At 52.7% G+C, this 16,608-nt stretch overlaps 1 protein-coding gene across 1 annotated transcript; it reads right to left on the reverse strand.

Moving 5' to 3' along the window:
• Nucleotides 1-159: 159 nt before the first annotated feature.
• Nucleotides 160-7,791, reverse strand: LOC133343081 (magnesium transporter NIPA2-like). Its single transcript, XM_061552568.1, has 7 exons — nucleotides 7,667-7,791; nucleotides 5,481-5,705; nucleotides 4,436-4,492; nucleotides 3,886-3,976; nucleotides 3,392-3,552; nucleotides 2,246-2,877; nucleotides 160-1,440 (listed from the first exon to the last, which is right to left on the reverse strand). Exons 1-7 carry the CDS (start codon nucleotides 7,710-7,712, stop codon nucleotides 1,090-1,092), a joined length of 1,563 nt encoding a protein of 520 aa, XP_061408552.1. The 5' UTR covers nucleotides 7,713-7,791; the 3' UTR covers nucleotides 160-1,089.
• Nucleotides 7,792-16,608: the final 8,817 nt, after the last annotated feature.

Genomic DNA, 16,608 nt, shown 5'->3' on the forward strand with positions numbered 1-16,608 from the left:
AACACAGAGGTCGGTGCTACTGACAAAATATTTTAAAATAGCGAATGTGCAAAATTATAACTCTGGGCATTTTATTGAGCGGTCAACAACTTGTATTTACATTTTAAAAACAACTCAAGTCTGCTCCCGCGTGAGTGAGAACATCGTGACGGTGCCATCTACGCGCAATGATGGACGCCAAGTCAATAAATATTTATTGTGTAAAAAGCCGTGCGTCGCTCGAGAACTCTTGCTCGCACGGCCGCATCGCTCTTCCAGTGTCACGCTCCGTGCGGTTGGGGGGGGGGGTTGCGCGCGGTGCCTAATACACCAGATCACACGTGCGTCCTGACATTCCTCACTTCGGTAATCGTCGTTCACAAACACAGCGCCATAATTACAACTGAAGTATACACAACTTGAATAACAAACAAAAAATAATCCTAATTTTTTTTCCCTCGAGTCAAACTTTAGTGCCTCGCAGAGGGGCCTTCACCAGCGGCACATTGGCAGGGCTGCCGTCCTGTTGATGAACCGGCGATGACTGAAGCTCGTGCAGCATTCGGCCTCCAGGAGGCATCGTCGATTCTCATGCAACTTTGAGATATCTCTATGCAAAAGCTGCCTTCTCATAGAATCAATTGTAATGAACTCCCATACTGTCCACAAGGCACAAGAGTTGCTTTCAATGGAAAACTAACTCTAAAGTGGAACCACCGTACAATTTAGCACTAAATGATGACCACAATACTGGTGACTATACTGGTAGCAGCTACACACAACAAGAATAACATAATTTGTAGAGATAAACTTTATTATTCTCTTTCAAGAATAAGTAAAAAAGAACAGGATTTAAACATTTCTTAGGCACCTTGTTTGGAATCCTGACTTCAGCATCATTATCGTCAGCCATGATCAATCCACTACTGGATGAGACCTCCCCAAGGTGCCGCCACCTCTCATGATCCCACCGTGCAACAATCCACCCAGCACCTGTGCAAAAGCAGACTTCAATGCTCCATCTCCCGACTCGATAAACCCGTCCAATCCACGGCCTGCCGTCGGTCACATGCACCACGTCGCCCTGTTCCTGGCGGGGACCGCCAGTCGTCACGCCACCGAGGCCACAGCCTGTTCGGCCAGAGGCCTCGCTGGCACGGCCCGCGTGGTCCCGTGCTGGCCCAGCAGATCGCCAAGCCGCGCCGGAACTTCCACTCGCGTGACAGGAATGCCGACGGTGTCGGGCTCGGCGTGGCCTTCGTGTGAACCCATGAGCGATCCTATCGGCACTGGCCGCGGCAGCGTGGTTCCAACCACGTCGTGGAACTCCATGAGGATGGGCCAGCAGTCGTCGATGGCGCTGGGGTAGGAGCTGGCAGCCCGAGTCTCCGGAAACCCCCCGGCGGACTGGCTGACGAACAGCTGGTAAGTGTCGCACGGAATTGACGCGCCACCATTTACCTGCACAAAGACAAATATCCCACTTGTAACTTTGACAGACTGTGGAGGCTAGTGCTGTTAGGGAGCACCTATGAAGGACAACATGGCGTACAGTGGGTTGTGTGGCTAGCACCACGGCCCACTGCCTTTGTCTCTCCAATGTTATTGTTTACACGCCACACCGCATACTCATGTAAGGGCAAGTTGATTTAGGGGAGGTTCATATATTCGTCACCAATGTTGGCCGTGAGCAGGAATCAAATTTCAGTTGCCAGTTTCGTAACGCAGTACTCTAACCATTGCACTGTGTGTAGGTAATTCTTAAGTCATGTAAGGATTACATGCATGTCCACACACGCAAATATACGTTTTTTACAACATTGTAAATGTTGTGAAACAAGTTAACACGCAGGTTTAGCAATCGGATTCGTAATAGATTTTTGGGTTAGACCACGTAATGATCTGAATAGATTTATTTTGTGAAACCCTTCAGCACCAAATATTGCCCAATAGAGCCTACATACAGAACACAGTAAAAGTCAGGATTACATTGAATGCGCCAATTCTAATGTCTGACTTTCTGGACCTTGCCCGGAAAATGCTGGTTTGCAGTGTCAAGCGTAACAATAATAGCCGATTAACAAACGAGCTGTTCTTCAACTCACAGGTAAGCGAGTCGAAACAAATAATTGGCACGTTAATTGCTTGCACACATGACGATTTGTTTCGATATGTTGGGTGGTGGAGGATCTCACGACACAGATTTGTGTCGACCACCTAACCCTGTCGTGAGTCAATGGGAGCTGTGGCTGCGGGGGAAACGTACATATCCCATGCAGGGCGGCTCCACGGGCCTCTCCTCCCGGCGGCTGTCGTCGTCACGATGCCCATACGCGAAGCCCAGGCTTCCGTCTAGCGTTGGGAGCGGGGTCTCCGTGCGGGCTGGGCCGCCGGACGGTTGGCGCAGTGACCCGAGGCGCGTGGCCTCGTCGGGCAGGTGGTGGAAGGCGTGCAGGATGAAGATGGCGACGATGACGGTGAGGAAGCCGGCGAGCAACCCCGCGGCGTCATGCCCACTCATGCCCTCCCACTCGTGGAAGAGCACGGCCGAGCAGAGCAGCACGGCGCTGGTGAAGCACACGTAGTAGACGGGCGTGACGAGCGCCGTGCTGAACACGTCGAGCGAGCGGTTCAGGTAGTTGAGCTGCACCACGAGGCAGCCGACCATGCCGAAGAGCAGCACGTACGCCAGGGGGTCGGTCAGCACGGTCCTCCAGCGGCCCGCCACTAGCTCGCGCACCGCGATGCCCAGGCCCTTGACGCAGGCCACGGTGAGGGCGCCCACCACCGAGCAGATGCCCACGTACACCAGCACGTTTGAGTCGCCCCAGCGCGGCACAAACACCACAACGAGCACCAGCGATGCCGCTACGGCCACGACGGCGAACGCCACAAACCCTGCAGTCCGAGTAGAAACACAGACCTACGTTTGTAAACAATAATTGAGCCACGCGTAATAATTTTGGTCACCAACAGCCATCGAACTGTGCCACTCCTGTTATGAGGTTGTGTGTTGATTAGAATTACTTGGAGCCGTCTTAAACACATACAAGTGGTAGATCTGAACTCGACAAAACCCTTTCATATGTACATGAGCGTGTGAGTGAGTGAGCGACCTTGTTGTTGTGACCTGCAGTGTGGTGGTTAAACAGTGATGGATGAGATGAAACAGCCAGTCTGGTAAACCGAGTCCTCCACACGGGTGGAGGACTTGACGAGTGTAGCTCACTAGAACAGTAACCGCGGTAGTAGTCATCGTAATCGCGGTAGAAGAGTGATACGGAGGTGACCGACTACCAATGAGCAAGTGAGTGGCTGGAGTGAATTCAGCGAGTGCCGGATCTTCAATCGAGCTGAACCTAAATTGAACTGCATCAAGCGCAGCGAGATAGAAACTGGCAAATGAACGAACCTGGCTCCTGCACACGCCGAGCCATCTCGTAGAGCGAAGACACCTCCTGGGCCTCCGGGGCGTGAATGACCATGATAGTGGAGCCCAGGAGGCAGAGGGCACAGCCCACCTTCCCCAGGAGATTGAGACGCTCACCCAGGAAGCACGAGGACAGCGTCGAACTGGGCAACACACGGTCAACACGACGCACAAAATCAACACGGGCGCACGCGGTCATCCCTCCCGCAGCATCAGTGGCACGCCGAGAACCGGTAGCGTGTTGGATTTGATTACAGTTTGCTGCAGTGTTGATATACCTAGGGCGGCTGAAAATAGTGTCCAGGTTTGGTATGCTCACTCGTTCACTTGGCAAGTCAGTCAGTAGCTCACCCACCCACGCACTCACACATTCACCCACGTATTCATGAATTAATTAATCACCCACGCATTCACCCACTCTAGTTATGCCACCTGTGCGGGTCTGCTCTGTGGAAATGGTGGCTCCGTCGTCTCACCTGATGATGACGCTGAGCGCTCCGAGTGGGGTCACCAGCGCCGCCGGGGCAAATGCGTAGGCTGCAAAGTTCGCCCCCTCGCCCAGCGCCACTGCAGAACAGGACGGGGGCCGCTATGAAGGTGAACGTTCTCACACGTCTACAGGCTACAGCTCAACATTCTACACGTCCAATTTTCAGCATTGGTTCAATACAAACAAACACTGGACTGGTTTCAACATGAAGTGTCACCAACAGAATTAGGCTCGCTTGAACCAATGCTAGTAAACTGCCAGATGTTTACCGTTAAGGACCCTCTCTGCTAGACGTGGGTCTTGGTTCAACGCGAAACTATACATCATGCAAAACAGTCATGAGCGTCGTGGAGAATATTAGTAACAGAACAGTCGATGACCGTAGCGATAGAAGAGTGAAAGGAGGCGACTGCCCTAGCATTGCCACTCCACTGGTGGGTTCCAGTTAAACATCTTAGCACACACGCGACAGCACAGATGAACAGAACATCGGATGTTTCTGACCCGATGTAATCTGTAAAATCGCGAGTACTCACTTGATATGAGGCCTGCCCACCAAATCCACTCTTTGAGATAGGCATGGCTGCCTTCACCTGGTAAACAAAAGAGATCGCGTTCATTGTTTTGTCACAACGCTCGTGTACCCAGGAAAGCCTCAGGGGGTCTCTTTAGGAGGGTCCTTACAAGTGTTCTGCAGTCGGGGCGATGTTGTTCCTGTAATCCCGATTAAGCAATTTTCAGGTTATTTTTCAGTATTTGGGATGTTTGGCCATTACCAATCACATTGTATAGTTTCTAGATTTGGGAGGAAACTTAAGAAGCCAGCTGAAACCCATTCAGAAAAGGAAACATTCACACTCCACACAGGAAGGCACCTGATCAGGAATCGAACCCAGGGCCTTCTTGCTATGATGCATGAGTGTTACTACGCTACATTCACCCCGCCGGCATTGGTTCAAATACAAGCAAAATTCTGAACCGGTTTCAGTATTCAGTCTTATCACATCGACCTGGCCCAATGCACGTGAACCACCAGATGTTTATAGTTAAGAACCCTGTTAGATATGCATACTCGTTCAATACAAACTATCATACTCGACACACATGAATCGTATCAGAATCTTTATTTAGACTGGAGGAATCCGATGACCCATGAAGCTTTTTTTCACAGATGTCCAGTAGAGGCGGGTTGAGTGGCATTCTGGGGAATGTTAGTAATTTGCATCTATAGAGATGATGAAACGTGAATTATCCAGCCTTTTCAATCTGCACACACCATATCCAAGAGCGAGTGTCCTCGCCTGCAAACATCTGGCAGGTCACCAGCATTGGTTCAAGCGAGCCTGACTGCTGATTTGACACTGAATGTTAAAACCGGTCCAGTGTTTGTATTTAAGCAATGCTGATTAAATCACTGCACTGCCAGAAGGTTGTGTGGCTGATAGGATGTGTAAAAAAAAAACCTTATTTTTACGTGTTGAGACAAAGGAGGAGGGAGGGAGGGAGTCCTGGGGTCTGCTGACTGATAGAGGAGGGGCAGGCGAAGAGACGAAGGCGGCGAGGCGCCTATTGGGCAATCACCAGCTCGGGAGACTCCCTTGGCCTGCAGCTGCAGGAGGCCGCGCTTCTTGAGTATGAAGCTGCCCCCTATGAAGATGCTGGACGCCACGGCGAGGGCCAGGCCGATGTAAAAGTTGTAGGGGCTGTCTCCCGCAGCCGCCGTGGCCGCCGTGCCGTTGGTCACGTTCGCTGTGGCGCAGAGGTCGATGCGCCCCACAGCCGGACAGGACACGATCACAGCGGCACCTGTGGGATGCAAAGCACGGCCACCACCTTCAGTGTCCACTGACTCCACCACCATCTCATTCCACAGCCAGTGGCAAGATGAAAACAAACACGGTCGCTGAGCGCAGACCCAATGGCCCAAAATGGCAAGCGTCCAGCAACAAAATCAGAGTTGTGGATTGATTCCCTTACGTAAGCAGTGGCGTGAGCAGGAAATTTAAAAGCTGTGCCTTTACCGTTTAATTGTGACTGATTTGCAATCCATCACTCATCACATTGTTGTGCAATATAGAAAAACAGACTATTTGTTTCCTCGACAAATCTATCTCTCCACGTGAAAAAGATTACACAACCCACAAGCCGCACTGCCTTTGGAAGTGTAGGATTTCAGCGGCATCGTTTCAAGACAAGCACACATAACTGGTTTTGACAGTGTCTCATCGGCAGTTCGGCTTGCTAAATCAGTGCCTATGCTGAACTCGGTAGCCTAATTATTATCCGTGCGACTGATTGGATGTGCAAGAAAGTCCTCTTTTTATGTACACACAAATGTGGAGACGTTGCCTGCTTATTTTATTTTGTGACTTATATTGTCCACAACGATGCTGATGCTTATTTTTAGTATGGTACAGTTTGGGTCTCTATATGGGTGTACATGTCTCTACGTGAGTCTGTGAGCTCCAGGTGTGAGTTTGGGTCTTTTTCCGAGTATGTGGGTCTCTGTGCTGCGAGACTAGGTCTGTGTGGGAGTCGATGGGTCTTTATATGATTGTGTCTGTGTGAGTCTATCGGTCTCCGTGATTGTGGGTCTGTGTGAGTATGGGACTGTGTGAGTATGGGTCTTTATGTGATTCAGTGGGTCTGATTATAATTGTGACTGCGGTGAAGCTCAATCACACATCCATTGTGCAGATGGTACCAAATGTGTTCATCCGGTGACCTGCGATCACCATTCAATTATTTCTCCAAACCCAACCCCAGTTATAAACTCGCCCATTGTTTATCAAAGGTATCGGACACAAAGAGCATCAACAATCAACGCCCCCCACAAACATTCCTCTCAATCACAACAGCCACGTCACGCACACCAACCCCTCCTGCATCACCACCCGTACGTGGTTAACGATCCTGGCGGACTCGTCACTACCACCATGAATCACAGATGCCAGGCCAAGAACGCCGTGGTTGTTACGCACTGCGGCTCCGCAAGGGGGGGGGGTGGAGGTCTGCGCGGGAATGTGGCCGCACCAACTCTGGCCAGACCGGTTCCACCGGTCCGCGTGGCTGCTGCAGGGTGTGCGATGCGAGCAGTGACAACGCCGATGTAAATATGCAAAAGAACTACATGGCCGTGTCCGGGAAGAGACCCCGGGTCCCTTCCCCTGGTTCAGCATCAGGACAGGAGACATCAAGGATGCGGACCATATCGCTCCAGAGCCAATCCGTGAGAAATGAGAGGCCATTGGTACCAAGCAAGAGACGGTGACTCCTCCGTGATCCAGAGCTCCACCACGAGAGATTCTCTCAAACTCTCAAAATATCTGGGTCTCTACGAGCGGCGCAGTGGTAACGCTCGTGCCTCATCAAAAATGACCTGTCGAGGTTGTATGTTCTCCCCCTGTTCTGCGTGGCTTTCCTTCCACAGCTAAAACACGCACAAATGTTGCTGTTAATGACCAAACAGCCCACGACAGGACCCTCGTAAATAAAGGTCAGTGTGGCTTTCCTGGGTAAATTGATACTCGTGCGGATATTGCCGCTTGGCAGATCTCAGCCCAGGCACACGAAGCGTCGCCACTCGAGTCGTCTGCTGCTCCATGTCCTCCGGTCGTCTTTCGCAAGGCCCCACGAAGCCCTCGCGTTGCGTTGGTCACATCCCCACACACGACGACGACAACAACAACAACAACGCTGCCCCGCGGAGTCCCGGCTGCCACGCTGAGCCGAGTGGGGCAGGTGCGCGCGGGGAGACACGGACTCACCTGGGCGGCAGCTGAGCGACACGGGGCCGCCGTTTACAGCAGACATGGCGCGTCTGTGCGGAGATCCGAGCGCCGTTGCTCGGCAGGTGATGATGATGATGAGTAGTGCGAGAGACACCTGAGCGCCAGCCCAGCCCCCCGCGTCGCTCCGCCCCCCACTCACCTGGGCGCTCGAAGCGCCCCGCGTCTCCCGCAGGCACCCGAACTCCACCCCTCACCTCACCCGCACCTCCCCCACGCACACAGCGGCTTCATTGCAGCCGGAACAATCCGCAATTGGCGCTCATTGTTATTGTCCTGTAGATGTTCATAGGATAAGAGGATCTTGATTTGAAGCTTTCGTGACTGCAGGAATCCATACTCTTTGGTTCTTTCGGTAAAGTCACGTAGGTAGACAAATATAATTAGAAGACTATCGGGGACAATAACGCAGCCCGTTACATCGTACTAGGCTCTAATGATGATAGCGCATTGTGCCGATAATCCCGACCCCAGGCCAGTCGGCCACACAAACAGCGTCCCGGAAAATATTGAGCGAGAAATGCAGCCCTGGGCACACCACGTTACGTACATCCCCTCGCCACCAGCAGACTCCGGACTCGATACCGACAAGCGGGACTCTGCGCTGGCCTCGCTGTAACATCGAGCCACAGGCTGCATCACTGGGACCTTCTGCCTGGCGGCCGCGGGGACCTGGGGCCCGTGGACGAGCACCACGTCCGTCGCCACTGCCGCGTGCTCGCCAATGAGCAGGCAATGCGTGGCCATGTCACTCCTGTAACATGCAAAGGCGTAGCCCTGCAATTACTCGCTCAAGCCACTGCTGGCGGGAGGGTCTTCACTCGAGAGAGGACAGTAAGTCCTCTATCCATAATACAGGTTTACTTTTTGGGTTAGATCGCGTAAATATAAATGTGCCACCACCCGACACAGCCAATTATTGAGGCTTGTCACGTCAACAGAACGTGCCAATTCGTTACTCGTGCAGCACACCGGTAGGTGTTGGAGAGTAAATCCACAACATTTACCATCTGAGTACTCTCCAACACACCGGTGTGCTGTACTAGTAACGCATTGGCATGTTCTGTTTACGTGGCAACCCTTACCAATTGGCTGTGTAGAGTGGTGGCGAGTTTAACGACGCATTTATATTTACGCGATCTAACCCAAGAACATATTTTACGGATGATCTGTTTACTATTTTGTTTATCTGCAATGCGCGAGGCTGTCCACACGAGGGCGCGGCGGCGAGGCCCCCGTGCGCCACCTGCTGTGAGGCCACGAATCGCACCCTGCGCGCGTGGGAGGCGCCAGGGGTGAGGGAGGAGTGAGTGGACGAGTGAGCGGTGGGTGATGAGCGATTGATGAGTGGGGGTTGAGTGAGGAATGGGTGCGTGAAAACCGAGCAGCGAGTTAGAAGTGGAACACTTCCGATATTAGGAAACCACTGGGAGCTTATACACTTTAAAATAATCGAGATTGAAAACGCATTTATTTACAACAGATGTTTGTGTTTAGTGTGTTGTCACCCGCATCTCCGATTGGCACGGTTGGCTACTTAGGGTGCGAAAGAAGTTTAACATACATCCAAGTGGGCGGTGAGTCGGTGGTGAGGGGAGCGTCGTGAGTGAATGAGGGATGAGTGAAGGGAGAGTGAAGGGAGTGTGAGGGGTGAGTGAGAAATGAGTAAGGGGAGAGTGAGGGATGAGTGAGGGATGAGTGAGGGATGAGTGAGGGATGAGTGAGGGGAGAGTGAGGGGTGAGTGAGGGGTGAGTGAGGGGAGAGTGAGGGGAGGGTGAGGGGAGAGTGAGGGAGAGTGAGGGGAGAGTGAGGGGAGAGTGAGGGGTGAGTGAGGGGTGAGTGAAGGGAGAGTGAGGGGAGAGTGAGGGGTGAGTGAGGGGAGAGTGAGGGAGAGTGAGGAGAGTGAGAGGAGAGTGAGGGGTGAGTGAGGGGAGAGTGAGGGGTGAGTGAGGGGAGAGTGAGGGGTGAGTGAGGGGTGAGTGAGGGGTGAGTGAGGGGTGAGTGAGGGGTGAGTGAGGGGTGAGTGATGGGTGAGTGAGGGGTGAGTGAAGGGTGAGTGAGGGGTGAGTGAGGGGTTAGTGAAGGGTGAGTGGGGGGAGAGTGAGGGATGAGTGAGGGGAGAGTGAGGGGTGAGTGAGAAATGAGTGAGGGGAACGTGAGGGGTGAGTGAGGGGTGAGTGAGGGGAGAGTGAGGGGAGAGTGAGGGGAGAGTGAGGGGAGAGAGAAGGGAGAGTGAGGGAGAGTGAGGGGAGAGTGAAGTGTGAGTGAAGGGTGAGTGAGGGGAGAGTGAGGGGAGAGTGAAGGGTGAGTGAGGGGTGAGTGAGGGGAGGGTGAGGGGAGAGTGAGGGGAGAGTGAAGGGTGAGTAAGGGGTGAGTGAGGGGTGAGTGAGGGGAGAGTGAAGGGTGAGAGAGGGGTGAGTGAGGAGGGAGTGAGGGGAGAGTGAGGGGAGAGTGAGGGGTGAGTGAAGGGAGGGTGAGGGGAGAGTGAGGGGAGAATGAGGGGAGAGTGAGGGGTGAGTGAGGGGAGAATGAAGGGTGATTGAGGGGTGAGTGAGGGGTGAGTGAAGGGTGAGTGGGGGGAGAGTGAGGGGAGAGTGGGGGGTGAGTGGGGGGTGAGTGAGGGGTGAGTGAGTGAGGGGAGAGTGAGGAGGGAGTGATGGGGTGAGTGAGGAGGGAGAGTGAGGGGAGAGTGAGGGGAGCGTGAAGTGTGAGTGAAGGGTGAGTGAGGGGTGAGTGAGGGGTGAGTGAGGGGTGAGTGAGGGGAGGGTGAGGGGAGAGTGAGGGGAGGGTGAAGGGTGAGTGAGGGGTGAGTGAGGGGTGAGTGAGGGGAGAGTGAAGGGTGAGTGAGGGGTGAGTGAGGAGGGAGTGAGGGCTGAGTGAGGAGGGAGTGAGGGCTGAGTGAGGGGAGAGTGAGGGCTGAGTGAGGGGAGAGTGAGGGGTGAGTGAGGGGAGAGTGAGGGGTGAGTGAGGGGAGAGTGAGGGGTGAGTGAAGGGAGAGTGCGGGAGAGTGAGAAATGAGTGAGGGGAGAGTGAGGGGTGAGTGAGGGGTGAGTGAAGGGAGAGTGAGGGGAGAGTGAGGGGTGAGTGAGGGGAGAGTGAGGGGAGAGTGAGAAGTGAGTGAGGGGTGAGTGAGGGGAGAGTGAGGGGAGAGTGAGGGGAGAGTGAGGGGAGAGTGAGGGGAGAGTGAGGGGAGAGTGAGGGGAGAGTGAGGGGAGAGTGAGGGGAGAGTGAGGGGAGAGTGAGGAGAGAGTGAGGGGAGAGTGAGGGGAGAGTGAGGGGAGAGTGAGAGGAGAGTGAGGGGTGAGTGAGGGGTGAGTGAGGGGTGAGTTAGGGGAGAGGGAAGGGTGAGTGAGGGGTGAGTGAGGGGTTAGTGAAGGGTGAGTGGGGGAGAGTAAGGGGTGAGTGGGGGGTGAGTGGGGGGTGAGTGAGGGGTGAGTGAGTGAGGGGAGAGTGAGGAGGGAGTGATGGGGTGAGTGAGGAGGGAGAGTGAGGCGAGAGTGAGGGGAGAGTGAAGTGTGAGTGAAGGGTGAGTGAGGGTGTGAGTGAGGGGAGGGTGAGGGGAGAGTGAGGGGAGAGTGAGGGGGAGAGTGAAGGGTGAGTAAGGGGTGAGTGAGGGGTGAGTGAGGGGAGAGTGAAGGGTGAGTGAGGGGTGAGTGAGGAGGGAGTGAGGGGTGAGTGAGGGGAGAGTGAGGGGTGAGTGAGGGGAGAGTGAGGGGAGAGTGAGGGGTGAGTGAGGGGAGAGTGAGGGGTGAGTGAGGGGTGAGAGAGAGGAGAGTGAGGGGTGAGTGAGGGGTGAGTGGGGGGTGAGTGAGGGGTGAGTGAGGGGAGAGTGAGCGGTGAGTGAAGGGTGAGTGAGGGGAGAGTGAAGGGTGAGTGAGGGGTGAGTGAGGGGTGAGTGAGAGGTGAGTGAGGGGTGAGTGAGGGGTGAGAGAGAGGTGAGTGAGGGGTGAGTGAGGGGTGAGTGGGGGGTGAGTGGGGGGTGAGTGAGGGGTGAGTGAGGGGTGAGTGAGGGGTGAGTGAAGGGTGAGTGGGGGGAGAGTGAGGGGTGAGTGAGGGGTGAGTGAGGGGAGAGTGAAGGGTGAGTGAAGGGTGAGTGGGGGGAGAGTGAGGGGTGAGTGAAGGGTGAGTGAGGGGTGAGTGAAGGGTGAGTGAGGGGTGAGTGAGGGGAGAGTGAGGGGTGAGTGAGGGGTGAGTGAGGGGTGAGCGAGGGGAGAGTGAGGGGTGAGTGAGGGGTGAGTGAGGGGTGAGTGAAGGGTGAGTGAGGGGAGAGTGAGGGGTGATTGAGGGGTGAGTGAAGGGTGAGTGAGGGGTGAGTGAGGGGAGAGTGAGGGGTGAGTGAAGGGTGAGTGAGGGGAGAGTGAAGGGTGAGTGAGGGGTGAGTGAGGGGTGAGTGAGAAATGAGTGAAGGGTGAGTGAGGGGTGAGTGAGGGGTGAGTGAGGGGAGAGTGAGAAATGAGTGAGGGTTGAGTGAGGGGTGAGTGGAGGGTGAGTGAAGGGTGAGTGGAGGGAGAGTGAGGAGTAAGTAATAATTGAATGGTGAGTGCTGATTCATGCTCCTGCATCTCGCACGCACATGGATCCGGGTTGCGTGAGATGGAGTTGATCGCCATGGCGACGTGTCACGTGATCTATTGAGAGGCGAGCGAGGCCGGGGAGCTGAGCAGGGCGTTGTCATGGCGACCCCCCCCCCCCCACCCGCAAGTGGTTACCATAGAAACCTGCCAGGGGTGGTTACCAAGGCGACGGTAGATGGGGTTCTCTGACGAACACTTTGGCCCACGTGCGCAATGTGCAAAATGTCCAGAGACGTGGGGGTAGTCCGTCACATTCGATGGGCTCTCCTGTGATGACGGCGCAGTGAGGGAGTGCAAGTAGTACTGTGGTTCTGTTAGGAGTGGTACTATAACGGAGTGGTTCTGTGTGGGAATGGTTCTGTGGGGAGTGGTTCTGTGGGGGAGTGATGATGTGGGGGAGTGGTACTATGACGGAGTGGTTCTTTGTGTGAATGGTTCTGTGGGGAGTGATTATGTGGGGGGAGTGGTTCTGTGGGGGAGTGGTTCTGTTCGGGAGTGGTTCTGTGTGTGAATGGTTCTGTGGGGAGTGGTACTATGACGGAGTGGTTCTGTGTGTGAATGGTTCTGTGGGGAGTGGTTCTGTGGGGGGAGTGGTTCTGTTCGGGAGTGGTACTATGACGGAGTGGTTCTGTGGGGAGTGGTTCTGTTCGGGAGTGGTTCTATTGGGGAGTGGTTCTTTGGGGGGTGGTCACCGCCCAGAACGGGCGCGTGCCCTGGCGGCCTGGGATGTGACCTTGTGCCGTCTTCTGGGTTGTGCCCTCCTCACAGCCGTGTGACTGCTGTGGAGGCTGTTGTGTCAGTCTGCTCACACATCTGCGCGTGCTATGCGGTGGACACGATGTCAACGATAATTTGTTCCATGCACTCGATTTGGCCACGGACCTCTGCTTTATCTCGAGTCTCGCAGCAAGCAGTAAGCAGTCTTAGTTGGAAGTTTCATTGTAGCTGGTCGTCACCAATTCTCGCATACGCTTGACAATGAGGAAAATCTTCCCCATGACCCTACAAAGGAAATGCTTTGTTGCTCGTCAGTGTGGAACCCGACTGCTGCTATCTGTCTCTCCCACGCCCATTGTTTACAAATGGGGTTCCAGACTTGACAGTGGTATTTGGTAGTGAAGGCGGCTCGATACCTGGTGCTGAACACAGCGCACCACCCGCGTGAATGGGCACTTCCAAAATTCAATTCAATAAACTTTATTACAACTATAATGAGCCAAGAATGTCTGTTTGTGTGTCCCGCGCGTGACGTCCCTCCACATGCCCCCACCTCCGTCATTAATATTCATGAGCGGGTAGATTTTTGCACTCACGCAGAAGGTCGAGCGGAAAATTTATTTTCGCAAATTCGCTTTAAGTTTCACGTTTCTTTATTGAAAATGAATCGAATAAATAATTATACGCAGCAACAAAGTGGATATGGTGTCTTTATTTATTTCTTTAGCACTTGAGACAAAAGGTAAGTCTAATTTATGCTTCTACATTATGGTAAAATAGACATTTCTCAGTGATTTGCCAGATATTGTATCGAATTCCGATTTATTTCAACCTCAGCGACCGAAAGAAGGGGAGAATAAAGTATCAGAGCAGTGAATTTGAACAAATTGAAACTCAGTAATATACAGTGCTGCAGTGATATGAAGTCAGGCGTTTAATGGCATAGTTTCGTACAAGAATCACTACCATTAAATTTACACAAGATACAATTATACTTTTAAAAAACGTGTAAATATTACAGCTTCCGTCCTAGGACAGGCAAAAGGCTAGATGTTTCTAACGCATTAACATAATTCCCTTTTCAAAGCACTTTACAGGGCTACAGAGCAAGGTACAACTAATACATATTAAACGAGTGTCATTTATAGTCTTTGGTTCTTTCGGTAAAGTTATGTAGATATAAAAAATAACGAATAAATCACGACATTTCGATAGCAACAGAAGCCATGGTCTTCAGGTGAAAAAATGATATACAGCAGGCGGACTGCTGAGGAGGAAATGTAGCGAGAGAGTTACTACAATCAGGGGTTATGTATGTGGGGTAAGTGAATGTAACCGCAGAGAGGGTCGGGGTGGGTGACCTCGGCTCATCCGAGGAGGGGGGAGCTGTCGCAACGGGCGGGACATTTACAGAGGGAAAAGGTGATAGAGAGAAAAAAAAAAATATCAAACTTAGCAAACTTAGAAGTGTAATGCAACTCAGAGAGTCTTTACATTTACTTGCAAATTCCATCCCTAGGTTGTACCCACCACAAACGTCGATAGCCCTTTGTTATAGCGCCTCTCTCGCTACATTTCCTCCTCAGCAGTCCGCCTGCTGTATATAATTGTTCGCCTGAAGACGATGGCTTGTGTTGCTATCGAAACGTCGTGATTTATTAGTATTTTTTATTTACGTGCTTTACCGAAATAATCAATGAGTATTAATTCCTGCAGTCACGAAAGCTTCAAATCAAGATTGAGTGTAATTTACACGCGATAAATGAACAACTTAACGCTACAGGTTTCACAAAGGCGAAGGGCTGGAGGTGATTTACATCATAGTGACAGTGATATCAGGGAGCTATAATTAAATGCACAAATCGTAACGACGATCACAATTTCCATCAGCACCCTGTGCGCTGTGGGACGGCTGTGAACAGGCGTCAGCTCCTGCTGATCGACACCACGGTGGGTCGTGTGATTTTGACAAAAGCCTTGGGAGCTCGCGGAACGCGTTAAGAACGGCTTGGTAGAGGCATGGCGTGCAAACGAAGCGGCCTCAAGCTCGTAGTTGGGCGCCGTGCCGAGGCAGCTCTGATCCAGCCTCACCTCCCCACTCTGCCCGGGGAGGGGGCACAGCTGCGGCGAGGCCTCCCTACCTCGTGGCTCAGTGAATCGTCCTCACCATGGCCACGAGATCATGCCACGCTTTATTGTGGATGTATTTTTTTGATGACCTTTCAGATCCCCCCCTCCCTTCCTCGCTGTGATGATATCGTCCAGTCCAGTTCATGAGCAGTGTGTTGTCGTCACGTTTACGTGTTTGGCTCTTTTGGGGGGAATGGACAATTAACACCGTTTGGCTGAACGTAGCGCTCGTGCAAATGTATTTCATTGGTTCGCCCCAGGGCACGCAGCTCGTGCGGCGCTGCTCTGGAAACGGCATCCGATCTATTTTAATCAAGCTCGCAGTGCGGCGCTTTGGTCCGCAGAAACACGGCCAATTATGAAAGCGCTTTATCCGTCCGTGGCCACATTATTCCCGTCGCTGCCGACCTTGAGTTATTTTCCTTGCGTGTAATTGGCTCCAGAGGGATGATGCATCCATTGCGCCTGGAATTCGCGCGTCTCCGCGCCTGTGCTCGGCACCGCGCAGGAGGACGGACGCGTCGAGGCGCACGATGCGGCCTCATTGCCCCTGGCGCCGTGCACTCGACGCTTGGGAAAGGCGTCACCGCTCAATGACTTCTATTGATACAACTAGGACGGTTAAAACCGGAGCTTTTTGCATACCTGGTAACTGCATGAAAATAAATGGTAAAATATGGTTTCCGGTTTGCTGCATTGACAGAAACGTAACAAACGGGAGAGTTCTACCATTTTAGCCGAGAGACGAGGGCAGCTGCCAGTGGAGTGACGCCGAGCAGCACACTGGGCTTGCCGTTTCGATTCCATCTCCCGATGCGGCAGTTGAAACAATTGGATTAATTTCCTGAATTGACAATGCTGACATTTTGTTCGAGAGCAACAATGGTCATAAACATTTTCTATTTTGTCCATGTTATTGTGAGATGCACCTGGCCAGCAGACGCAAATGTTTCAGGAACACGTACCTCTAACATGGAGCAGCTGCGTGCGGATGCTGCGAGAAGCAAGTTTGGTGGCAGGGTGGTTGAGCGGGCGTCGCTTGGCGCTTGTTGTGGTGAATAGGGATCTCATACAAGCTCTCGGGAATGGATAATAATTATTTCTCTTTTACTGCGCGCTGACGTGCCGCTCGCGTGAAATCAGACATTCGCGTGCGGACGGCAGCATCTATCCTGTGGCATGCAATGATGATGCTGACAATCAGTTCGTGCACAAAACGAGTTTGTATCAGCTAAAGTGAAGGCAAGAGGAGTTACTTAAACATTTGGTTTTATTTCGATTTAAAGCTTTCGTGACTGCAGGGATTCATCTTCTTGGTTCTTTCGGTAAAGTCACGTAGAAGGGAAGTAATAATGTTTTATTTTTATTATTTTATTACTTCCCTTCTACGTGACTTTACCGAAAGAACCAAGAAGATTTGGTTTTATTTTAAAACAGATTAACACCCATATTCTTTGGTTCTTTCAGTCACGTAGATAGAAAAATAATAGTAGACCCAC

This window comes from Lethenteron reissneri, chromosome 16 (assembly GCF_015708825.2).
Source record: "Lethenteron reissneri isolate LAM-NWPU_2019-01 chromosome 16, ASM1570882v1, whole genome shotgun sequence".
Lineage (NCBI taxonomy): Eukaryota > Metazoa > Chordata > Hyperoartia > Petromyzontiformes > Petromyzontidae > Lethenteron > Lethenteron reissneri.